General features: G+C 42.3%; 1 protein-coding gene across 3 annotated transcripts in view; it reads right to left on the bottom strand.

The window, feature by feature from the left end:
- Window positions 1-8,669, bottom strand: part of arhgap10 (Rho GTPase activating protein 10) — a 199,598-nt gene extending 190,929 nt beyond the window's left edge. For all 3 annotated transcript variants that reach the window (XR_013497750.1, XM_078212380.1, XM_078212393.1), the window contains exon 1: window positions 8,258-8,669. Coding sequence is in view for 2 of the 3 variants with exons in the window: in XM_078212380.1 (XP_078068506.1) it covers window positions 8,258-8,411 (154 nt within the window). In the remaining variant the exon portion in view is untranslated. The remainder of the gene's footprint in view (window positions 1-8,257) is intronic.
- Window positions 8,670-25,896: the final 17,227 nt, after the last annotated feature.

Genomic DNA, 25,896 nt, shown 5'->3' with positions numbered 1-25,896 from the left:
GTGGTCTTAAATGTGCGACCCCTTATTTTTAAACAATGACCCCTAGTTCTAGATTCTCCCACAAAAGAGGAAATGTTATTTCCACATCCTTCCTGTGAAACCCCTCAGTATTCTATATGTTTCATTGCCACTTATCAGCCCAAATCTGTAAGTTGTCCACATCTTGTTGCATGCAGGCATAGATGGTTTAATTATCAGAGGAGTTACAAATGGATCAAATATTCTCCACCTCAAAGATGATTGCAGAAAATAAAAGTTCCTGGTGTAGGGGGTAACATATTATCATGGATAAACATCGGCTCGCTGGCAGAAAACAGAATAAATTCCGAGGTGCAGAGGGATCAAGCTGTTCTAGTGCAGGAGTCACAAAAAGCTAGTATGTAGGTACAGCACATAATCAAGAAGGCTAATTAATAAAAGCTCTCTTTCATTACAAGAAGAATCGAACATAAAAGTAAGGACGTTATGCTTCAATTATACAGGGCATTACTGAGGCCACATCTCGAATAGTGTGTGCATTTTTGGTCTCTATTTTAGAAAGGATGTAAATGCTTTGAAGGTGGTTCAGCAGAGGTTTACTTGATTGATACCTGGAATGAGCTGTTGTTTTATGTGTAAATGTTGGGCAGGCTGGGCTTGTTTCCACTAGAGTTTAGAACAGTGAGGGGTGACTTGACTGAAGTACAGAAGATCCTGAATAGTCTTGGCAAAGTGGAATGGAACGGGTGTTTCCTCTTGTGGGAATGGAACTAGGGGGCATAGTTTTAAAATTAGGGGTTACCCTTGTAGGATGGAGAGGAAGAATTTTTATTTTTAAGAACAAAGAACAGTACAGCACAGGAAACAGGCCCCTCGGCCCTCCAAGCCTGTGCCGCTCCTTGGTCCAACTAGACCATTCGTTTGTATCCCTCCATTCCCAGACTGCTCATGTGACTATCCAGGCAAGTCTTAAACGATACCAGCGTGTCTGCCTCCACCACCCCACTTGGCAGCGCATTCCAGGCCCCCACCACTCTCTGTGTAAAAAACATCCCTCTGATATCTGAGTTATACCTCGCCCCTCTCACCTTGAGCCCGTGACCCCTCGTGATCATCACCTCCGACCTGGGAAAAAGCTTCCCACTGTTCACCCTATCTATACCCTTCATAATTTTGTACACCTCTATTAGGTCTCCCCTCATTCTCCGTCTTTCCAGGGAGAACAACCCCAGTTTACCCAATCTCTCCTCATAGCTAAGACCCTCCATACCAGGCAACATCCTGGTAAACCTTCTCTGCACTCTCTCTAAAGCCTCCACATCCATCTGGTAGTGCAACGACCAGAACTGGACGCAGTACTCCAAATGTGGCCTAACCAGTGTTCTATACAGCTGCAACATCAGACTCCAGCTTTTATGCTCTATACCCCATCCTATAAAGGCAAGCATACCATATGCCTTCTTCACCACCTTCTCCATCTGTGCTGCCACCTTCAAGGATTTGTGGACTTGCACACCTAGGTCCCTTTGTGTTTCTATACTCTTGATGGCTCTGCCATTTATTGTATAACTCCCCCCTACATTTAGTTCTTCCAAAATGCATCGCTTCGCATTTATCCGGATTAAATTCCATCGGCCATTTCCCCACCCAATTTTGCAACCTATCTATATCCTGCTGTATTGTCCGACAATGTTCATCGCTATCCGCAAGTCCAGCCATCTTCGTGTCTTCCGCAAACTTGCTGATAGTACCAGTTACGCCTTCTTCCAAATCATTTATATATATCACAAATAGCAGAGGTCCCAGCACAGAGCTCTGCGGAACACCACTGGTCACAGACCTCCAGCCGGAAAAAGACCCTTCGACTGTTACCCTCTGTCTCCTGTGGCCAAGCCAGTTTTTACCCATCTAGCCACCTCTCCTTGTATCCCATGAGCCTTAACCTTCTTAATCAACCTTCCATGAGGTATTTTGTCAAATGCCTTACTGAAATCCATATAGACGACATCCATGGCACTTCCTTCGTCAACCGTTTTTGTCACTTCCTCAAAAAACTCCACCAAATTTGTAAGGCACGACCTCCCTCTTACAAAACCATGCTGTCTGTCACTAATGAGATTGTTCCGTTCTAAATGCGCATACATCCTGTCTCTAAGAATCCTCTCCAACAACTTCCCGACCACAGACGTCAAGCTCACTGGCCTATAATTACCCGGGTTATCCCTGCTACCCTTCTTAAATAACGGTACCACATTCGCTATCCTCCAATCCTCAGGGACCTCACCTGTGTCCAATGAAGAGACAAAGATTTCCGTCAGAGGCCCAGCAATTACATCTCTTGTCTCCCTGAGCAGTCTAGGATAGATGCCATCAGGCCCTGGGGATTTGTCAGTTTTAATGTTACCTAAAAAAACCTAACACTTCCTCCCTTGTAATGGAGATTCTCTCTAACGGGTCAACACCTCCCTCTGAGACACTCCCAGTCAACAAGTCCCTCTCCTTTGTGAATACCGATGCAAAGTATTCATTTAGGATCTCCCCTATTCCCTTGGGTTCTAAGCATAATTCCCCTCCTTTGTCCCGGAGTCTTTTCTCTCAGAGTTGTGAGACTTTGAATCCCTCTGCCTCAGAAGGCAGTGGAAATGAGGTGGAGGGGGGGGGTTGCTTAAGATATAGAAGCAGCATTAAATCACATGGCCCATTGAGCTTGCTCTATAATTCAATACAATCATGGTTGATCATAGGCTTCAGTTCTATTTTCCCGCCTGTTCCCCATATCCTTCAATTCCTTGAGACACCAAAAAATTGGCTACCCCATGTATTCAATGATGGAGCATCCACAATATATGGGTTAGAGATTAACAACTCTTTGAATCAACTAATTTGTCCTCATCTCAGTCCTAAATAATTGGTCCCTTCCTCAGAGTGTGCCTTCACCCCATGTTTTAGATTCACCAACTAACGGAAATAATTTCTTAGCCTCTCATTCTTCTGAACTCCAGAGAAATATAAGCCCAATTTACTCAACATAGAACAACCCCCCACATCCCAGGTACCAATGTAGTGAACTTTCGTGATACTGCCTCCAATGCAAGGGTATTCTTTCCTAAATATGGAGGTCAGAATTGCACACACTACTCCAGATGTAGTCTCACCAAAACCCTGCACAGCCGCAGCAAGGCTTATTTCTCCTTGTACTCCAATCCCATTGAAATAAAGGCCAACATGTAATTTGCCTTTCTAATTGCTTGTTGTCTCTGCATGCCAACTTTCTCCGTTCCTTGTACAAGCACACCCAAGTTTCTTTAAATAATATACAAATTTTTCACCTTTTTCAGATATACTCTGCTGTTTTATTCTTTTGACTAAAGTGAAAAACCTCACACTTCCCTATATGATACTCCATCTGCCATCTTTTTGTCAACTCACTTAACCTGTGTATATCTCTTTGCAGCTTCTCTGTGACCACTCTACAGCTTACATTTTCATCTAGCTTGGTATCAACAGAAAACTTTGATACATTACTCTCTGTCTCTTCACCCAAGTCATTAGTGTAGATTGTAAATAGCTGAGACCCCAGCATTGATCCTTGTGAAACTCCCACTGTTCACTGTCTGTGACTTGAAAAAAACCCTATTTGTGGCCACTCTCTGTTTTTGATCATTTAATCAATCTTCTATCCATGCTAATATATTACCCCCAATTCCATGAGCCCTTGGGACAAATTTTCCAGTCCTACCTACCACAGGAATTGTGGAAAATTTAATGGACCATAGAAAGGTCCATTGACCTCAGGGTGAGTGGGACCAGAAAATCCCACTCCTAAATTCCTAATCTTGCCCCATTAAACTTTTGTGTGGCACCTTATTCAATGCCTTTGGAAATCCAAATATAGTACATCTATTGGTTCCCCTTTATTTACCGTCCTAGTTATACCCTGAAAAAACTTGTCATACAAAATTTCCTTTTAGTAACACCATGTTGACTTGTTCTAATCATACTATGCTCAGTGCACTGTTCCTTATTTTTTCTCTCTCTCTACTTTCTTGAAAAGCGGTGCAACATTTCCTTTCTTCCAATCTAGTGGGATCATCCCCAAATGTAAGGAATTTTGGAAATTCAGTTATCATAACAATCTTATATCATGTCATAAAATAAAAGCAAATTACTGTAGATGCTGGAATCTGAAACCAAAAGGGGTCTGGTTTTATATCATGTCATAACAATCTTGTGACAGCATCAACTGTTCATGAAATGTGTCAGGTGAGTGTATCAAATTGCTGGTCAGAACTTTAAATGATTCTTCCAAGAATAACTCAAACTTAATCATCTGAGTAGCTCAGACACAAAATTCCCAGAAATGCTGAGTTAGCTAGTCTTAGTCAGAGCTGCAATGAGGGCACATTGCAAAGAGTTTTAGCATTTTTGGGACATTTCAATTAGCACCACTGGGCTAATGTGGGGACAAGAAAAATCAGCCAGGCATCCAACTCCTGAATGCAATCCAGCAGACTCTGTTGATTGTCCACATGTGATGACAAGACTGAGTTCAGTACTTATGTCCTACACAGATGAAAAATCAGATGACCCACATTATAATAAGATCAAATCTAAAAGTGGATGGAATACTAAATGCAAAGTGCCTGTACAATAATGGTCCAGCAAAGAGTCAATAATTTCATGGAGTGGAGCAAAACAAATTCTTAAGAAATTATATCATAATAAATTAACTGCTCTTCATCAAACCTATCCCAACTCTAAATGCCATTCTCAACATTTCCTGCTCATTTCTATTACAATTAAATATTCCATTCAACTCCAATGTGCCAGTGCAGTCTTCTGATACCTGAAGAACAGTGTTCAAAGACAGAGACCTCAAATCCAGCACCAAGCTCATGGTCTACAGAGCAGCGTAAGAGCTTTAACAACACCAGGTTAAAGTCCAACAGGTTTATTTGGTAGCAAATGCCTTTAGCTTTCGAAGAGCTGCTCCTTCGTCAGATGGAGTGGAAATCTGCTCTCAAACAGGGCACAGAGACACAAAATCAAGTTACGGAATACTGATTAGAATGCGAATCTCTACAGCCAACCAGGTCTTAAAGATACAGACAATGTGAGTGGAGGGAGCATTAAGCACAGGTTAAAGAGATGTGTAGTGTCTCTAGACAGGACAGCCAGTGAGATTCTGCAAGTCCAGGAGGCAAGCTGTGGGGGTTACTGATAGTGTGACATAAACCCAACATCCCGGTTTAGGCCGTCCTCATGTGTGCGGAACTTGGCTATCAGTTTCTGCTCAGTGACTCTGCGCTGTCGTGTATCGTGAAGGCCGCCTTGGAGAACGCTTACCCGAAGATCAAAGGCTGAATGCCCGTGACCGGGCATTGTCTTAAAACTCTTACTGTGTTTACCCCAGTCCAACGGCGGCATCTCCACATCATGACTACAGAGCAGCCACAGTTCCTGTCCTTCTGTATGAATCAGAGACATGGACAATGTATAGCAGACACCTCAAATCCCTGAAGAGATATCACCAACATTGCCTCCGCAAAACCCTACAAATCCACTTACAGGATAGGCATACCAACAACTGCATTCACTGCCAGGCCAATATCCCTAGTCACCCTCACCCAGCTGCGATGGGTGGGCCACATTGTCCAGATGCCTGACACACAACTCCTGAAACAGTGCTCTACTCTGAGCTCAGCACTGGCAAGTGATTACTAGGAGGGCAGAAGAAACACTACAAGTGCACTCTGAAAGCCTCCCTAAATAAGTGCAACATCCCCATCAACACACGGAAATTACTTTCCCTTGAACGCACAAACTGGAGAAGCATCATTCGCAAAGGTGCCATCCACCTCGAGCGTCACTGGGTGGAGCATTTGAAGGCCAAGCGTAAACAGCGGAAAGAAAGTGCAGAATCCAGAACGTCCCACCCACCCACCTCATCAAATGCCACCTGCCAAACCAATGGGAGAGTCTGCAATTCCAGGATTGGTCTATTCAGCCACCGCAGAACCCACCTCCTCAGAGTGGAAGCAAGTCATCCTCGACCCTGAGACATTGCCAAAGAAGGAATACTTTATTCATCATGGATTCTATCATTTGCACCAGAGCACCATAAAGTCAGGGATGTCTGTTGGCTCTTCATGCCCAATGTTACTTTAGTGGTGAAAGATTATTTGAATTTTAAAAATCCAAAGTCCTGTGCAAACTTTCACAGAGCAATGAACTGCAAATATCAGACCAGCAGATTTTGATTTTATTTTTGCTAATTCTAGGATTCACTATCATTTCTTAAGTGACCAAAAACACTCAGATTCCCAAGACCTCCTACAGCTAGATATCTTCCGCACTTTGGAAGAACTCATGTTTAAGACCAAGGAACCGACAAGAAATGTGCTTACAAACACTGAGGCAGATGACTGGTCCGGATCAGGACCTGGACCTTTGTGTTGGGGCCACTGCATCCGCACCCCACAAACCTGGTAAAATCAGCACTGTTCATCCTTTGCATTTTTAAATGCAAAGTAATATGCATCATCCCCAGGCAAAATATTATTTTACCATTTTAGTTTAAATCGAGCCAGAACAATATTTGGAAGGACAAAGTGCAGTTCAGGTCGCCTAATAAATTTACAGTGCAATGTTTCAACCAGAAAGGAACTTTGCTCAGATTAAACACCACCATGGTGCAGACCTGAAACTAATTGTTTTGATGAGTTACCTTACAAAGTTTTGATTCCACATGATGTTCAAGCCATTTATTTATTTACCCCACTCAGAATTTGGTCATTGATTAATAGCTATTTCTATCAATGAATTTATGTCATAATTAGTAATATACAAAACTTTCAAAATTTCAACAATTACTTAACTTCAGGAAAAGTCAAGTTTTTAAATAATATTTGAAATATAAGAACATGTTAGAGGTTTCTTCCCCCATGTCCCTTACACCAAGAAAGGAACGAGGGGGGGAAGTGAATGGCTCACAAAGCATTTACAAATCAATTTCTCAGTAGAACAATATTGGACTCTCATATTTTAGGCTTTAGTGTATATTAATTTTATGTTCAAAGGAGCATAATCAGTTAAAAATTGACGCCAAACTAAAGATGTTAGGAATAATGTTTAAAAGTGTAATTATAGAGATGTGTGTGAAACAGGGTCTTAAAAGGATGAAAAGAGGATGCACAAAGTACTTCACATGACAACGGGGATGGTTCTGTCAGAATAAGATGCACAGTTCAGGAAAGCCATTCAACCCACCTAACCGGCCCCAAGATATATTTGCATCCAGTAGTCTCCTAACAAGAACTTTTGCCTCAAACTTCAACTGAAAGTTCATTCCAACTATCAGTCACTGCTTGTAAGAACTTCCAGACGTGTTAAAGTGCCCTTTAACCTATACTCTGACTGAAACTGTAATTAGTTGCATTTATATCATGCCCTTAAAATAAGATAACATCTGTTTTGCAGGGACTGAGAAACACCACACAGGAATTTAGAAATAAATAACTTTCAGGGGAACAAAGGTCCATTTAAAGGAGTTGGTTAGGAAGGTGGGGAGCGATAACAATGCTAAGGTTCAGGAAGAATCCCAGAGTGCAGAGTGTGATGGCAAAATTACACCTTGTAGAGTTACTTTTTATGTTAGTGTGTTATACACATTTATCAGGAATGAAAAGTCTCTCCTTCTTCCCAGGCTACAATGTCCCAGTTTTTCCACTCTTTCCTCATAACGCAAATCTTATCCCACAAAATATCTTGGAGACGTCTCATGGCCGTGAAAAGCGATATACAACTACTTTCTTTTTAGACACGTCTATCTAGGGTTTGAATATTTCCCTCCATGACCAAAAAATGCACAGTACTTACAGTACAGGCTGCCAAGTGCACTGTACAATTTCAGCAAGACATCCTGAAATCCCTAACACAGTGAAAGTATTTCCAGTGGATGGGAAATACAGTCTGCAGTCAGAATGAACAGCAACCAGAAAGCTGATAGGAAAGGGAATAAACAAACACATTCAACACAATCGTTCCACACGACCTGCTTCAGAATATTTCCAAGATCCATAACAACGTCCTTTGAAATGAAGCAGTCTTAAATCAACTGACAACTATAGGCGTTTAAATCACAAGTCAATGGGGGTGGGGGCTTCATTCAGTGCAAACCTTCACTAACTCACAGCAGTACTAATGTACAGCCAGGCCCGGCCTCCTGGCCGGGATCAGTGACACAGCCCACCCTCAAACCCTGCCCAGCCTCACTCACCATCGGTGGCTGCAACAAGCGCTTTCCCATCCTTCAGCAACTCTTTAATGAACTTGTTGGTCTTTTCCAACTCGGCTTCGTGCGCTCTTAACCTTTCCCGAAAGTGAGGTCTCTCTAGGTAACAGTCGCTGAACTCTAGAGGCTGCAGTCCCATTATTTCCCGCCTTGAAGTCCTCTCAGAAACGGCGGTGACCGGGGGAGAGTCAGGAAAATTCACCACACCGGGAAAAAATCCCGCAAAAAAACAGGGAATTCCGGCAGGAACACAAGCAATTCCTTTTGGGAGGTGTGTGAGAGGGAGGACAAGGAGACGAAAGGAAATGGGAGACAGAAAGGAACAAGACTCCGCGACAAAGTATCGAGGCGATAGTTTCAATGTGTTTGCCGGGAGGTTGTGTCTCCCTCACTGAGCAGAGAGGGAGGGCGGAGCACTCACTCCGTGGGAAGAGTCTCTGACAGACCCTCCCTGTTGCCTCAGGAGGAAAAGCGGCGCTTATTGTGCAACCCGTCCACCACCTCCCAGTCGGCAGAAAGGAACGACACCCTGAAAACTTGTTCATTCAGATACTGCGGCTCTCGCTGAGGATGAAAACCAAATAGTGCCTCTGTAGTCCACGAAAACTGTCGGAGTTGTTGCTTTATTGTAGACCCCTTGACGATAAAACTTTCCTAAAGGTACTAAGAGATGAACATTGAACAAAATGCTTGTGTAAATGAACCTGAGAATAAAGAGAGGAATTGAACCAAAATAATAATCCAAAGCAACGCGTTTGAGAAAAATAAATTGCACCACAAAGAGGAGTTGGTAATTCCCCCATATCAGTTGGTAAACATGCTGCTTGGTGTGGGAGTTAACCAGAGAATGTTAGATTGGAGCCACTCTTGATTCACCTGATTCCAGCTCGGAGGCAGTGTGCTCTGGCAGTTCATTTAACTTCCAGAACCTTTCATCTATGTCTACCGTCCTTAGAACAAAAACAGAAAATGCTGCAAAATGCACCCAGATCTGTCAGGAGAACACTTTGTGTAAAGCTTCTTCGCGTGAAAGGCGCACTTACAAGTTTTTTTGCTGAGTTCAATGAAAAGTTTGTACCTGAAGAGAAACTTGTCTGTTCTCTCCACAAATGCTGACTGACTTATTCCTCCAGCATTTTTCTTAGATTTCTAGTATCTGCAGTGATTTTACTTGGCCTTGATTGAAAGTATTCGTATGTAAACATGAGCAAAAAGGGCTTAGTTTTGGTTGTAATGGTCTCTATAGTCAATTAGGATATTGGCAAGGTATTGGAACGCCAACTGAGGCATGTGAAATCTTGAGTTATTGCCTTCAGGAAGGGAGATGGTGAATAAGTGAGGAAATTGGGGGGGGGGGGGGTAACAGACATTTATGTAACCCTCAAGGTAAATTATGTGGGATTCTATTCTCAGTGGGAAACCTCACTCAAGACAAACATGCACAGAAGGTCATAAAATTGACCTTTTTAATGTTAGGCGTATTAAGATAGTATAGTTTAATCTGTGTTCAGTATTATAAACTGGCAAGAAAGTGGTGCAGTTAGAATTAAATTGAGTTTTCACACATAAATTTAAGTACAGAAGTTGGAAAAAATGAAGAATGCCAATTGGAGTGAAGACCCAGGTTAAGGAATTGAAATGCTGTCTCAGTTGACAAATACCAAGCAAGATGTGTTGTATGACAAAATAGATGCAGATGTAGTCATTTAGGCCATCCTAACTCATTCATTCAAACCTACTGAGACTCACTTCCCCCTAATCACAACTGTCTCTTAATTAGCCAGTTTGATTCACTCCATGCAATATCAAGAAATGGTTGAAGATGCTGGATGCTGCAAAGGCTATGGGTCTCAACAACTACAATTCTAGCAATTGTATTGAAGTCTTGTGCTCCAGAACTAGTTGTGTCCACAGCTAAGCTGTTCCAGTACAGCTACAACACTGGCATCTTCTCAGCAATATAAAAGCTGACCAGGTACATCCTGTCTACAAAATGCAGGACAAATCCAACAGGGTCAATTACCGCCTCTACAGTCTACCGAGATCATCAGCAAAGTGGTGAAAAATGTCATTGATAGTGCTATCGAGTGGCACTTACTCAGCAATAACCTGCTCACTGACACTCATTTTGGTTCTGCCAGAGCCACTAAGCTCCTGACCTCATTACATTCTTAGTCCTGCTCAGGGAGACGAGAGATGAAATTGCTGGGCCTCTGATGCAAATCTTTGTCTCGTCACTGGACACAGGTGAGGTCCCAGAGGATTGGAGGATAGCTAATGTGGTTCCGTTATTTAAGAAGGGTAGGAAGGACAACCCGGGAAATTATAGGCCGGTGAGCTTGACGTCCGTGGTAGGGAAGTTGTTGGAGAGGATTCTTAGAGATAGGATGTATGCGCATTTAGAAAGGAATAAACTCATTAACGATAGTCAGCATGGTTTTGTGAGAGGGAGGTCATGCCTCACTAACCTGGCGGAGTTTTTTGAAGAAGTGACTAGAATGGTTGACGAGGGAAGGGCTGTGGATGTCGTCTATATGGACTTTAGTAAAGCATTTGACAAAGTCCTTCATGGTAGGTTGGTGCAAAAGGTTGGATCTCATGGGATAAAGGGGGAGGTGGCTAGATGGGTGGAGAACTGGCTTGGTCACAGAAGACAGAGGGTGGTAGTGGAAGGGTCTTTTTCCGGCTGGATGCCTGTGACTAGTGGTGTTCCGCAGGGCTCTGTATTGGGACCTCTGCTGTTTGTGATTTATATAAACGATCTGGAAGAAGGTGTAACTGGGGTGATCAGTAAGTTTGCGGACGACACAAAATTGGCAGGACTTGCAGATAGTGAGGAACATTGTCAGAAGCTACAGAAGGATATAGATAGGCTGGAAATTTGGGCAAAGAAATGGCAGATGGAGTTCAATCCAGATAAATGCGAAGTGATGCATTTTGGTAGAACTAACATAGGGGGGAGCTATACGATAAATGGCAGAACCATAAAGGGTGTAAATACGCAGAGGGACCTGGGTGTCCAAGTCCACAGATCCTTGAAGGTGACGTCACAGGTGGAGAAGGTAGTGAATAAGGCATATGGCATGCTTGTCTTTATAGGACGGGGCATAGAGTATAAAAGTTGGGGTCTGATGTTGCCGTTGTATAGAACGTTGGTTCGGCCGCATTTGGAATACTGCGCCCACACTACCAGAAGGACGTGGAGGCTTTACCAGGATGTTGCCTGGTATGGAAGGGCTTAGTTATGAGGAGAGATTGGGTAAACTGGGGTTGTTCTCACTGGAAAGACGGAGGATGAGGGTGACCTAACAGAGCTGTATAAAATTATGAAAGGCATAGATAGGGTGAACGGTGGGAAGCTTTTTCCCAGGTCGGTGGTGACATTCACGAGGGGTCATAGGTTCAAGGTGAGGGGGGGGGGGGGGGGAGGTTTAACACGGATATCAGAAGGACGTATTTTACACAGAGGGTAGTGGGGGCCTGGAATGCGCTGCCGGGCAAGGTGGTGGAGGCGGACACACTGGGAACGTTTAAGACTTATCTAGATAGCCACATGAACGGAGTGGGAATGGAGGGATACAAAAGAATGGTCTAGTTTGGACCAGGGAGCGGCGTGGGCTTGGAGGGCCGAAGGGCCTGTTCTTTTGCTGTATTGTTCTTTGTTCTTTAGTCCAAACATGGACAAAAGAGATGGACTGAAGGGGTGAGGTGAGAATGGCTGCCCTTGACATCAAGACAGCCTTTGACCGAGTGTGACATCAAGGAGCCCTAGTAAAATTGAAGTAAATGGGAATCGAGTAAACTCTGCATTGGTAGGAGCCATACTTAGCAAGGCTAGGCAAGGAAGATGGCTTTGGTTGTTAGAGATCAATCATCTCAGTCCCACAATATCACTGCAGGTGTTCTTCAGGGTAGTATTCTATGTCTATCTTCAGCTGCTTCATCAATTACCTTCTCTCCGTCATAAAGTCAGAAGTGAGGATGCCAGCAGATGATTGCACACTGTTCAGCACTATTCATGACTCCTCAGATACTGAAGCAATCCGTACCCTATGCAACAAAACGTGGGCAGCATTCAGGCTTGGACTGATAAGTGGCAAGTAACATTTGTGCCATACAAGTGCCAAACAATGGCCAACTCCTAACAAGAGGGAATCCGATCATTGCCCTTGGCATTCAATAGCATCATCATTGGTGAATTTCCATTATCAATGTCCTGTGGATTACCATTGACCAGAAACTGAATTGGATATCCATATAAATACTGCAGCTACAAGAGCAGGTCAGAGGCTGAGAATTCAGCAAAGACTAACTCGCCTCCTGACTCCCCAAAGCCTGTCTACCATCTATAAGGCACAAGTCAGGACTGCAATAGAATACTCTACTTGCCTGGATGAATGCAATTCTATCAACACTCAAGAAGCTCAATACCATAAATAACAACGCAGTTTGCTTGATTGGCACCACATCCACCACCTGCAAAATCCATTCCCTCCACCATTGATGCACAGTTGCAGCTGAGTATCATCTGCAAGATACACTGCAGCAACTCACCAAGGCTCCTTCAACAGCACCTTCCAAATCTGTGATCACTACCAGAAAGACAAGGACACCATTGAGTGTCTGAAATGAGCTGCCAGAGGCAGTAGTAGAGGCGAGTACAATGTTGTCTTTTAAAAAGAATTTAGACAGTTACATGGGTGAGATGGGTATAGAGGGATATGGACCAAATGCAGGCAATTGGGACTAGCTTAGTGGTAAAAACTGGGTGGCATGGACAAGTTGGGCCGAAGGGCCTGTTTCCATGCTGTAAACCTCTATGACAGCAGACACATGAGAACACCACCACCTGCAAGTTCCCCTCCAAGCCACACACTATCCTGGCTTGGAACTATATTGCTGTTCCTTTACAGTTAATGGGTCAAAATGCTAGAACTCCCTCCCTAACAGCATTGTGGATGTTAGTACACCACAAGGACTTCAATGGTTCAAGACAGTGGACCACCACCACCTTCTCAAGGGCAATTAGGAATTGGCAATAAATGCTGGCCTAACCAGTGACTCACACACTTGGTGAAAGAATTTTTTTTAAAAATGACTTCACTACCCTTCTTAGATGTCAGTTCTATGCGTTCAGCACTTTTGGTTGAAAAATAACTTTGGTCATAAGTTTGCACTTTGCTGGTTTGAACTTTTGCCCCTTTGCCTATTTCATCATTTACATTTCAGTGGTGTTCTGGAATTATCTATGCTATATGTTATATATAAAACAACTGCTTTTAGTCTGATGATGCAGTCTGCAACTGGCACTCTAGGGTCAGAACTGCTTAAGGTAATTGCTCGAAGGCAATCAGAGTTTTCTGAATGAGATCTTGGCTGCCTTCCATTTCCCAAGCTGTATCCACTGGGACTAATGGATGCTGCTGGCATAGCCATGTTACCTCTGGTCACAAACCAATTGTGTGTTGAAGTAGTCAAGGTGGCGGATGGAGAATAATATGGAAGTGTGAGGTCACACTTTTGTTGTAAGAATAGAAAAGCAGAATATATTTTTTTAAAGGCTTGAAACTTGTAAATGTTGATCTTGGTGTACTCTTACCAGGAACACAAATAGTTAGCATGCAAGTATAGAAAGCAATTAGGAAGATAAATAGCATGTTGACCTTTATTGAAAGGGGATTGGAGGACAAGAATAAAGAAGCCTTGCTGCAATCATATAGGGCTTTGATAAGACCATACCTGGACTATTTTGTGTGCAGTTTTGATCTCTATCTAAGGAAGGATATAATTACAATGAAGGCAGTAAAGCAAAGGTTCACTGGTTTGGTCTTTGGAATGAGAGAGTTGTCCTATGTTGAGAGACTGAGTAAATAGGGTTATATGGTCTGAAGTTTAGAAGAATGAGAGGAGATTGCGTTGAAACATATAGAATTCTGAAATGGCTTAACAAGGTCGACACTGCACTGTTGTTTCTCCTGGCTGTGGAATCTAAAGGGGTACAATCTGAAGATAAGGGGATGATCATGAGATGAGGAGAAATTTCTTCACTCAGAACTTGTGAATCTTTGAAATTCTCGATCCTAGAGGGTCGTGAATGCTCCATCATTGAATATATTTAAGACTGAAATTTTTGGTGTCTCAGGGAATCAAAGGATATGGAAAGTGGTTGGGAAATTGGAGTTGAAGATCAGCCATGATCATACTGAATGGTGGAGCAGGCTTGACAAGCTATATGGTCTACTCCTGCCCCGATTTCTTATGTTCTTAATCCCGTCCAATTGAAAAATATTACACAGTGCTGATTTGGTACACTCAAGGCACATTGCTCCATGAAGAAGTCTGCCATGTGGGAGAAACTACATGCTCACTCATCCTGCTTCTCTCTGTTAGTCAGAGATGTAAATCTCTTGGTGTAGAGGCTCTCGGTGATCTCCCTGCAACATTGGTGGCACTACAAGTTGTGAAATGTTGTCAGTGTCGCTTGTTGTAGCCTGAAAGACCACAGCATAAATATTGAGGGTGATGGTGACCTTGACATCCATAGGTAGTACTGTCTATGCCACAGTTTGAGGCTGTAGTTGTGGCTGCATCATTGGACATAGCTCAATGGCAAGCTGCTTGGTAAAGAAAAAGTGCATTCCTCCCCATGGAAATCAAGGTAGGAAAATTGCTTCCTTAAGATCATTCATGTCAAGGATATCCTGATAAGTGCCCTTCCTCATTTTCTGTCTCTTGCGGTGGCTTGTCCTGCTCTGTAGTGTCTCCACTGATACTCCCAATCATACTCTGTATTGAGAGGGAACCTTATCAGACCACTCATGTTTGCAGACATATAACCTGTGAAGCCTTGTTTCCCGAATTACAAAAGTGACGACACCTCAAAAGTATTTAATGAGTTGTATAAAGTGCTTTCGAAAACCTTGAGGTTGTGAAAGGTATTGTATTAAAGTCTTTCTTTCAAACAAAAGCAATGCCAAAGCAGGCTAAGGTCTCTCCATGTAGAGAAAATGAATTCTGAATAGTGGTAGAGCACGGCAAACAAATACTTAGGAATCAAGCAGTAACCAAAAGCAGCAAGCCAGTAACTAAACTGTTAGAATTGCATGATCCCATCAGCTATCATTGGTAAAGGCATCCTTCATCCTGGTTAATATCCCATTGTGCTAATGAAGTTAATCCAATTAACTAGGATAGTCCAAAATAGTAAATGAGTTCTGAATGCAACAGATGCATCTCATTTTCATAATTAAAAATCATTGTATGATTACTGCACAGGAGATCCAATTCCCCCCATGTGTCCATGCTGTCTTGTTGCTCGGGCAACACAGCTGGTTGCACTCTCCTTCCCTTTTCTCTGTAACCCTGCAGATTTTTGCTCTTTGGGTGCTTTCCTATTTTCCTTTTGAAAGCCATGATTGAATCTTCGCCATCACACTCCCACGCAGGTCCTAACCACTCATTGCGCATTCCTCATGTTAATACTGGTTCTTGTGCCATTCACTTTAAATGGTCTTCTGTTTCTTGATCCTTCCACCAATAGGAGTAGTTTCTCTGTATCTACCTTGTCCAGTTCCCTCAGATTAGAGCACTTCTATCAAAACTCCTCTCAACTTTATATTCCTAAACAGAATATCCCCAACATCTCCAATTTATCCTTTTGACTGAAGTTCTGCATTTTTGGAACAATTCTTGTAAATCTTTCTGCATCTTCTCTAAAGCCTCCAATTATCTGGTTGCGTTAAGTATTGCCAGTGTGTGAACCTAACATGAGTGTTATGACGTGTTGTAGTAGCTTTGAAGGCGACTTGTGCTTCAAGTAACAATCGATTTATTAATATATATATATAGACAATCAAGGGTCTGACAGAACTGCAATACACATTTACGCTCTTCTCCTCCCTGGCTCAAACTGAGGTTCTTTCCCATCCCGGGATGTGTATCCTTGCTCCCTATTGGCTTGTCTTCCCGTGCAGCCTTTCCTTAGGGTCCAGTCCGAACATATTTCTCTCAAGGATTGCCCCCTTAAAGGAACCAAGTTACTACACTCATATACTAAAACGGCAGGCTACATACCTGCCACAATTTGGGTTCTTTGGTGACATCTGCGCAGCATCTGAAAAATGTGCCACACAGTTCAATTTCTAGGCCCTAGTCTTTTGCAAGATGGATTACCCATGCTAGGATAGGGCTTTAAATGTAACCATGTTGCAGGTTTACTCTGAAATGCATTCTGATAAATCTCTGTGGATGCTATATATTTGATCTGCTTTAGGATTAAATGTGGGACAAATCACATTAGTCAGCGGAGACATTTCTGACTCATTCAGAATGTTCCCCTACACCCACAACCAGTATTTAGAAATAAGGTTCCCTTTGGAGTTGGTATGTCAAGGTTTTGGCTGACTTCTTCATTAAATATCCATTTCAATTTGTGATCCAGCAATGTATTGGGTAATTCATCACTGTCTTCCTCCTCTTTTTTGAGAGGGTCCTAATTCCATAACTTGTGAGTAAATGGGAACTTTCGAAAGTGGCCTATAGTTATCCACTATCTGTACGATTCTTGCTCGCCCATTTGTGACTGGGGTGACAATTATAAATTAATCCACTAAGGCCCTGACAATCATCTTCAGGATTGAATCAGTTATGATGTGGCACCAGATCCTACTTCCTTGAATTATTCCCAGTGAAAATATGGAAGGAATCATGCCAACAGAAATGGACATGATGTGGAGATGCCGGCGTTGGACTGGGGTAAACACAGTAAGAAGTTTAACAACACCAGGTTAAAGTCCAACAGGTTTATTTGGTAGCAAAAGCCACACAAGCTTTCGAGGCTCTGAGCCCCTTCTTCAGGTGAGTGGGAATTCTGTTCACAAACAGAACTTATAAGACACAGACTCAATTTACATGAATAATGGTTGGAATGCGAATACTTACAACTAATCCAGTCTTTAAGAAACAAAACAATGGGAGTGGAGAGAGCATCAAGACAGGCTAAAAAGATGTGTATTGTCTCCAGACAAGACAGCCAGTGAAACTCTGCAGGTCCACGCAACTGTGGGAGTTACAAATAGTGTGACATAAATTCTGATTCTAGGATCGCATGATAAAGACTCAGGAGGAAAAAAGCAGAAATATTTATGTGAAATAGTGTGACATAAACCCAATATCCCGGTTGAGGCCGTCCTTGTGTGTGCGGAACCTGGCTATCAGTTTCTGCTCCGCGACTCTGCGCTGTCGTGTGTCGCGAAGGCCGCCTTGGAGAACGCTTACCCGAATATCAGAGGCCGAATGCCCGTGACCGCTGAAGTGCTCCCCAACAGGAAGAGAACAGTCTTGCCTGGTGATTGTCGAGCGGTGTTCATTCATCCGTTGTCGCAGCGTCTGCATAGTTTCCCCAATGTACCATGCCTCGGGACATCCTTTCTTGCAGCGTATCAGGTAGACAACGTTGGCCGAGTTGCAAGAGTATGTACCGTGTACCTGGTGGATGGTGTTCTCACGTGAGATGATGGCATCTGTGTCGATGATCCGGCACGTCTTGCAGAGGTTGCTGTGGCAGGGTTGTGTGGTGTCTTGGTCACTGTTCTCCTGAAGGCTGGGTAGTTTGCTGCGGACAATGGTCTGTTTGAGGTTGTGCGGTTGTTTGAAGGCAAGAAGTGGGGGTGTGGGGATGGCCTTGGCGAGATGTTCGTCTTCATCAATGACATGTTGAAGGCTCCGGAGGAGATGCCGTAGCTTCTCAGCTTCTCAGCTTCACATTCTGTTTGTGAACAGAATTCCCACTCACCTGAAGAAGGGGCTCAGAGCCTCGAAAGCTTGTGTGGCTTTTGCTACCAAATAAACCTGTTGGACTTTAACCTGGTGTTGTTAAACTTCTAACAGAAATGGAGGCAGAGTTCTAACAGTCGGGTTCGTTTCAAGCTACTTCCTTGGATTAGGGTTCAGAACTCCTGCGAGTGTCCCTCTAGAGGACATTAACACTTTTTTCTGCTTATTGTTGAGAATGTATAATTTGCAGGGTATCTATATTAATTAGAATTTTCTTGATGTTAGTTGGTGTCAGTGGACTTTTTGATTTGATTTATTATTGTCACATGTATTAGCATATCATAAAAAGTATTGTTTCTTGCGGGCTATACGAAGCATACCGTTTATAGAAAAGGAAATGAGAGAGTGCAGAATGTAGTTTTACAGTCATAGCTAGGGTGTAGAGAAAGATCAAAATGCAAGGTAGTTCCATTCAAAAGTCTGATGGCAGCAGGGAAGAAGCTGTTCTTGAGTCGGTTGGTACATGACCTCAGACTTTTGTATCTTTTTCCTGATGGATGAAGGTGGAAGAGAGAACTTTTAATACATAGGGGCAAAAGTAAGGTTCTCAGCACAGGTTACTGTCTCAGATTTATTTGACATAGGTGCAACCTTGGAATTAAGTGAAGTCATTGTGTCATTGGCACAATTTTATATTTTTGTTTCCCTAGCAGCAATCAATTCAGATGTGTGCTCAGTGAAGCCTGAATGAATATTGCTTGATTTTTCTAGGTTTGCCTTCTACTTTTTTGGTCTGAATAATTCAAGACACACAGTGCATCAATTCCTTACATGTCCGTTACATTTTACAGTTGATAGTTATCAGTGTAAATAGACTAACTGTAGTATGGATGAATTCTGTTTTTCGCGCAGAAAGGTCTTGTATTTCATCAGTATAACCAAGTCCCATCAGGACACAATTACTCTGCTATATGTAAAATTGTTCTGAATTCCTTGCTTTCTAAAATACTTGCAATTATCCAGCACATTATCAGGTCTTCAGGATGCCCCAACGTGCTTTAAAACCAATGAATTAGTTGTAAATACAATCACTGCTGTTATATGGGTAAAACAAATTGACTCATTTGTTTTTGTCTGTTTCATTTTCTTGGCCATTTAGGGAGCATAGCATTGATTGCTGGTCTTGCTATTTGACCTAATGTATATAGCTGATATTTTATACTGATGTATAATATATTCTGGAGGTTCTTCATGTGGTGTTCAAATCCTGAAGGGACACAAACTCTCACAGGAAAGATAAATGAAAACATATTTGATACTCTCAGTTTTATCTAATCTAATCTGCACCTGTAGAGAGGTAGGAGACTTTGTCCTGTCCCTTAAATGTTTGAGAGGTCCAACCCAAGAAACAAATAGTTGTTAAACATTAACTGGCATAATGGCCCACTGGAGCTTGAAATGATACAGGAGTCGGAGATCACAACCAGCACCACCTACATGCAGCGTCATGACAAATGTTTTCATCTGTGCTCATGGCTACATTGATATACCTGTTACTCCATCATATTCAAGGGAGAAAAAGTGATATTCATGGGGAATTAACATACTGAGAACCTATTTAAGCAATGAGATTCCCATTACAAGATACTATGATCCGTGCACATATAAACGACAAAGCTACCAACTCAATCTATCAAAAGATGTGATTTTCATCTTATGCTGTAATTTCTGAAAAATAAAACAAGGGACCCATTGATTTATACACCTTTCATTAAAGCTATTCCTTTAAAATAGTCACCACGAGGAAATATATAGCACAGGGATTAGCTGCTAACCTTTGATTGCTAGACTCTGGGCTCAAATCTAGTTCAGACTGATATGGTAGAATTCTTTTCTTGCTTGACCATAAAATAGTTTTATGTAAAGGAAACTGGGTAGCCACAATCCGGTTTTGTATCAGCTTACAGCACAAAAATGCCCCTTTTTTGGCACTGAATTACAATCTCACTCAGAAAGGCCATCGAATGGGTGTCTGGTGTAGGGACTGCAAAACAAATGCCACGGTGGTGTCATATCAGGAGCTCTCCCAGGGGTTTGTTACAGGACATTCTGTTGGGGCAGAGGGAGAGATAATTCAATCGACATCTGGCCTTATTTGATCCTGGTGTCCAGGAGCATCGGAGCTATGCTGCTGAGTGCAGTGTACGATCCAGAGGTTTTGCAAATAAGTTGGATTCAGACTCAAAGGGCAAGTAACTTTCCACATTTTTGGCCTGGAAGCAAGGTTTGGCTTAATTTACATAATGATGTTGGTGTCAAATTAGATTAATTTCACAAAGGGTTAAGTCCCAGGGAGACAAACATGATCTGGAATGTTTAAGCCGATTTAGTTAGAATACATGGAATAACATCTATCTGAGAATTATATATTATTCCACACTAGATCAGTTTGAGACAGTGAAAACCTGTTCCAGAGATGTTCACACCTTTAATATTAAATTGGTTTTTATTCAGATGTGCTTCAGATAACTCAACAAAACAAACATGGTTGCCATGGCTGTCACAACCAAGTCGGGTGGGGGAGGACTTTCACATTCATAAGAACCAGGATCAGGAGAACCATTTGAGAGAAGTCATTTCTCACAACCCTTTGAGAGAAGTAATTTCTCCTCAACTCTGTTTTAAATCTGCTACTCTTTATCCTAAAACTAGGGCCTCTTATTCTAGATTGCCTGACAAGAGGAAATATCCTCTCCAAGTCTACGCTGTCTTTTTCCATCTTGTACACCTCAATTAGATCTCTTCTCAATCTTTAAACTCCTGGGAGTATAGGCCTAAACTGCCCAACCGCTCTTCATAAGACAAACCCTTCATCCCTGGCATCAATCTAGTGAACCTCCTCTAAATGGCCTCCAATGCAACTACATCCCTCCTCAAATAAGGGGACCAAATGTACACAATATTCTAAGTGCAGTCTCACGAATGCTTTGTTCAGTTACAGCAACACTTCACTACTTTATTATTCTATTCCTTTAACAATAAATGCCACAATTCCATTTGCCTTTCTTATTACCTGCTGTACCTTTGTACTAGTTTTCTGCGATTTATGCACAAGGACATCCAGGTCTCTCTGCACCAAAGCACTCAGAAGTTTCTTTCCATTTAGATAATAATTTGCCATTGTATTTCTTCTATCAAAATGGATAACCTCATACCTATCTACGTTAAACTCCACCTGCTAAATTTTGCCCCATTCAGCCAATTTATCCATATCCATTTGTAAATTTCTTATTTTATTATCGCAACTTACTATCCCACCTATTTTAGTGCCATCTGCAAATTTGGCTACTATCCCTACATCCAAGTCATTAATATAGATTGTAAATAGTTGGGGTCTTAGGACCAAACCCTATGGCACCCCACCAGTCGTATCTTGCAAAAAAAAGACCCACTTATCCCAACTCTCTGCTTTCTGTTGATTAGCCAATCCTTTATCCAAACTAATAGATTACCCCTACTCCCATGTGAACCTACTTTGTGTGTTAACCTTTTGTGTGGCACCTTATTAAATGCCTTCTGAAAGTCCAGATATACTATAATGTACAGGATCTCCATTATCCACCTTGCTTGTTACATCTTCAAAGAACTCAAAAAATTAGTCAAACATGATTTACCCTTTGTATTGTATTTGTATTTTGACTTTCTAAATGTTCAATTATTACTTCCTTAATAATGGATTCTAACCATTTCCCAATGACAGATGTTAAACTAATTGGTCTATAGTTTCCTACTTTCTGCCTCCCTTTTTGAATAAGCATTTGAATTAGCATTTTTCCAATCCACTAGAACGTTTCTCACATCCAGGGAATTTTGGAATATTGTAACCAATGGATCCATTATCTCCAACACCACTTCTTTTAAGACCCTAGGATTTAGGCCATCAGGCCCTGGGGACTTGCCTGCCTAAATCCCAATAGTTTGCTCAGTACTTTTTCCCCATTGATGATGATAGTTCCAAGTTCCTCCTTTCTATTGCCTCTGCATTTTCTATTACTATTGGGATGGTACTTGTGTCCTCCACCTTCAAAATCAAGGCAAAATATTGATTTAATATCTCAATCATTTCTGCGTTCTCCATATTAACTTCACAGTCTCATCTTCTAAGGGACCAACATTCACTTTAGCTACTCTCTTCCTCTTTATATACCCATTTTTATATTTTGCTCTAGTTTTCTTTCATAGTTTATCTTTGCTCTTTTTATTACTTTTTTAGGGACCCTTTGTTGATCTTTAAAAGCTTCCCAATCTTCCAGTGTGTCACTGGCCTTTGCAATATCGTATGCCTTAGTTTTTGTCTTTATGTTATCCTCAACTTCCTTGCTTAGCCATGGAAGTTTTTTCCCCCTTCCTACCACCTTTCCTCCTCTCCAGAATATAATTTAGTTGGGAGAACTTGAAAATATCCTTAAATATCTGCGACTGTTCATCACCTATCCTACCTTTTGTCTTCCTGCCCAGTCCACTAGGGCCAAATCTGTCCTCATGCCTATGTAATTACCTTTGATTTCAGAATGCTAGTGTGGGACTCCAGTTTCTCACGTTCAAATTGAATTTGAAATTCTAGCATACTATGATCACCCTTCCCTACAGGATCCTTCACTATGAGATCATTTATTAGCCCTACCTCATTACATAATACCAAATCTAGAAATCCTTAGTTGTGCCAAAAAACAATATCTATTAAGGCAAAGGAGAATCCAAAGAGCTTCTACAAATACATAAAGATCCACAGATCTCTAAAGGTTGCCACTCAAGTGGATAGAACTGTGAAGAAGGCCTATAGTGTGTTAGCTTTTATTAACAGGGGGTTGGAGTTTAAGAGCCGTGGGGTTATGCTGCAACTGTACAGGACCTTGGTGAGACCACATCTGGAATATTGTGTGCAGTTCTGGTTAACTCACTATAAGAAGGATGTGGAAGCGCTGGAAAGAGTGCAGAGGAGATTTACCAGGATGCTGCCTGGTTTGGAGGGTAGGTCTTATGAGGAAAGGTTGAGGGAGCTAGGGCTGTTCTCTCTGGAGTGGAGGAGGCTGAGGGGAGACTTAATAGAGGTTTATAAAATGATGAAGGGGATAGATAGAGTGAAAGTTCAAAGACTATTTCCTCGGGTGGATGGAGCTATTACAAGGGGGCATAACTATAGGGTTCATGGTGGGAGATATAGGAAGGATATCAGAGGTAGGTTCTTTACGCAGAGAGTGGTTGGGGTGTGGAATGGACTGCCTGAAGTGATAGTGGAGTCAGACACTTTAGGAACATTTAAGCGGTTATTGGATAGGCACATGGAGCACACCAGGATGATAGGGAGTGGGATAGCTTGATCTTGGTTTCAGATAAAGCTTGGCACAACATCGTGGGCTGAAGGGCCTGTTCTGTGCTGTACTGTTCTATGTTCTATAAAGGGTAAAAGAGTAACTAGGGAGGGAGTAGGGCCTCTTAAGGATCAACAAGGTCATCTATGTGCGGATCCACAAGAGATGGGTGAGATCCGAAATGAATATTTTCATCAATATTTATTGTTGAGAAAGGCATGATGTTAGAGAAATTGGGGAAATAAATAGTGATGTCTGAGGAGTGTACATCTTACAGAGAAGGTGTTGGAAGTCTTAAAGTGTATCCAGGTAGATAAATCCTCGGGACCTGGTGAAGTATATCCCAGGATGTTGTGGGAGGGTAGGGAGGAAATTATGAGTCCCTTAGCAGAGATATTTGAATCATCGACAGACATAGGTGAGGTGCCTGAAGATTGGAGGGTGGCAAATGCTGTGCCTTTGTTTAAGAAGGACTGCAGGGAAAAGCCTGTAGTGAGTAAGTTGCTAGAAGGTATTCTGAGAGACAGGATCTACAGGCATTTAGAGAGGCAAAGACTGATTAGGGGCAGTCAGCATCGTTTTGAGTGGAAAATCATGTCCCACAAATTTGAGTGAGTTTTTTGAAGGGGTAACCAAGAAGGTAGATGAGGGCAGTACAGTCGATGTTATCTACATAGACCTCAGCATGGCTTTTGACAAGGTACCGCATGGCAGGTTGGTGCATAAGATTAAATCTCACGGGATCCAGGGTGAGGCAGCCAATTGGATGCAAAATGGGCTTTTGACAATGAGAGAGGGTGGTTATAGAGAGTTGTTTTTCAAACTGGAGGCCTGTGACCAGCGGTGTGCCTAAGGGATCGGTGCCGGGTCCACTGTTATTTGTCATTTATATTCATGATTTGGATGAGAATTTAGTAGACATGATTGGTAAGTTTGCAGATGACATCAAGATTGGTGGCATAGTGTGCAGTGAAGAAGGTTATCTAGGATTGCAACGGGATCTTGATCAATTGGACCAGTGGGCTGACGAATGGCAGATGGAGTTTAATTTAGATAAATGCAAGGTGATGCATTTTGGTAAATGGAACCAGGGCAGGACTTACTCAGTTAATGGTAGAGCGTTGGGGAGAGTTACAGAACAAAGAGATAAGACAATAGGAGCAGAATTAGGTTACTCGGCCCATCGAGTCTGCTCCGCCATTCAATCATGGCTGATTTTTTTCTCATCCCCATTCTCCTGCATTTTCCCCATAATCCCTGATCCCCTTATTAATCAAGAACCTATCTATCTTTGTCTTGAAGACACTCAATGACCTGGCCTCCACAACCTTCTGCAGCAAAGAGTTCCACAGATGCACCACTCTGGTTGAAGACATTCCTCCTCATCTCTGTTTTAAAGGATTGCCCCTTTAGCCTGAGGTTGTGCCCACTGGTTCTAGTTTTTCCTACGAGTGGAAACAGCCCCTCCATGTTTACTCTACCCAGGCCTCGCAGTATCTTCCCTCATCCTTCTAAACCTCAATGAGTACAGACCCAGAGCCCTCAACCGTTCCTCATACGACAAGCTCTTCATTCCAGAGATCATTCTTATGAACCTCCTCTGGACCCTTTCCAAAGCCAGCACATCCTTCCTTAGATATGGGGCCGAAAACTGCTCACAATACTCCAAATGGAGTCTGACCAGAGCCTTCAACTGCCTCAGAAGTACATCCCTGTTCTTGTATTCTAGATGTGGAGATGCCGGCGTTGGACTGGGGTAAACACAGTAAGAAGTTTAACAACACCAGGTTAAAGTCCAACAGGTTTATTTGGTAGCAAAAGCCACACAAAGATTAGCTCCTTGAAAGTGGAGTCACAGGTGGGCGGAGGGGGAGGCATTTGGCACGGTTGGATTTATTGGTCAGAACATTGAATACAGGAGTTGGGATGTCTAGTTGAATTTGTACAAGACATTAGTAAGGCCACACTTGGAATACTGTGTACAGTTCTGGTCACCCTATTATAGAAAGGATATTATTAAACTAGAAAGAGTGCAGAAAATATTTACTAGGGTGCTACTGGGACTTGTTGGTTTGAGTTATAAAGAGAGGCTGGATAGACTGGGACTTTTTCCCTGGAATGTAGGAGGCTTAGGGGTGATCTTATAGAGGTCTATAAAATAATGAGGCGTAGATAGTCAACATATTTGGTGGCTTTTGCTACCAAATAAACCTGTTGGACTTTAACCTGGTGTTGTTAAACTTCTTACTTGTATTCTAGCCCTTGCGACATGAATGCTAACATTGCATTTGTCTTCCTAACTGCTCACTGAACCTGCACGTTAACCTTAAAAGAATCTTGAACAATGACTCCCAAGTCCCTTTGTGTTTCTGATTTCCTAAGCATTTTCCCGATTTAGAAAATAGTCTATGCCTCCATTCCTCCTTCCAAAGTGCAGAACCTCACACTTTTCCACGTTGTATTCCATCTCCCACTTCT

This window comes from Mustelus asterias, chromosome 1 (assembly GCF_964213995.1).
Source record: "Mustelus asterias chromosome 1, sMusAst1.hap1.1, whole genome shotgun sequence".
Lineage (NCBI taxonomy): Eukaryota > Metazoa > Chordata > Chondrichthyes > Carcharhiniformes > Triakidae > Mustelus > Mustelus asterias.
The sequence above is the reverse complement of the archived record's forward strand: the minus strand, read 5'-3'. Positions and strand labels throughout refer to the sequence as shown.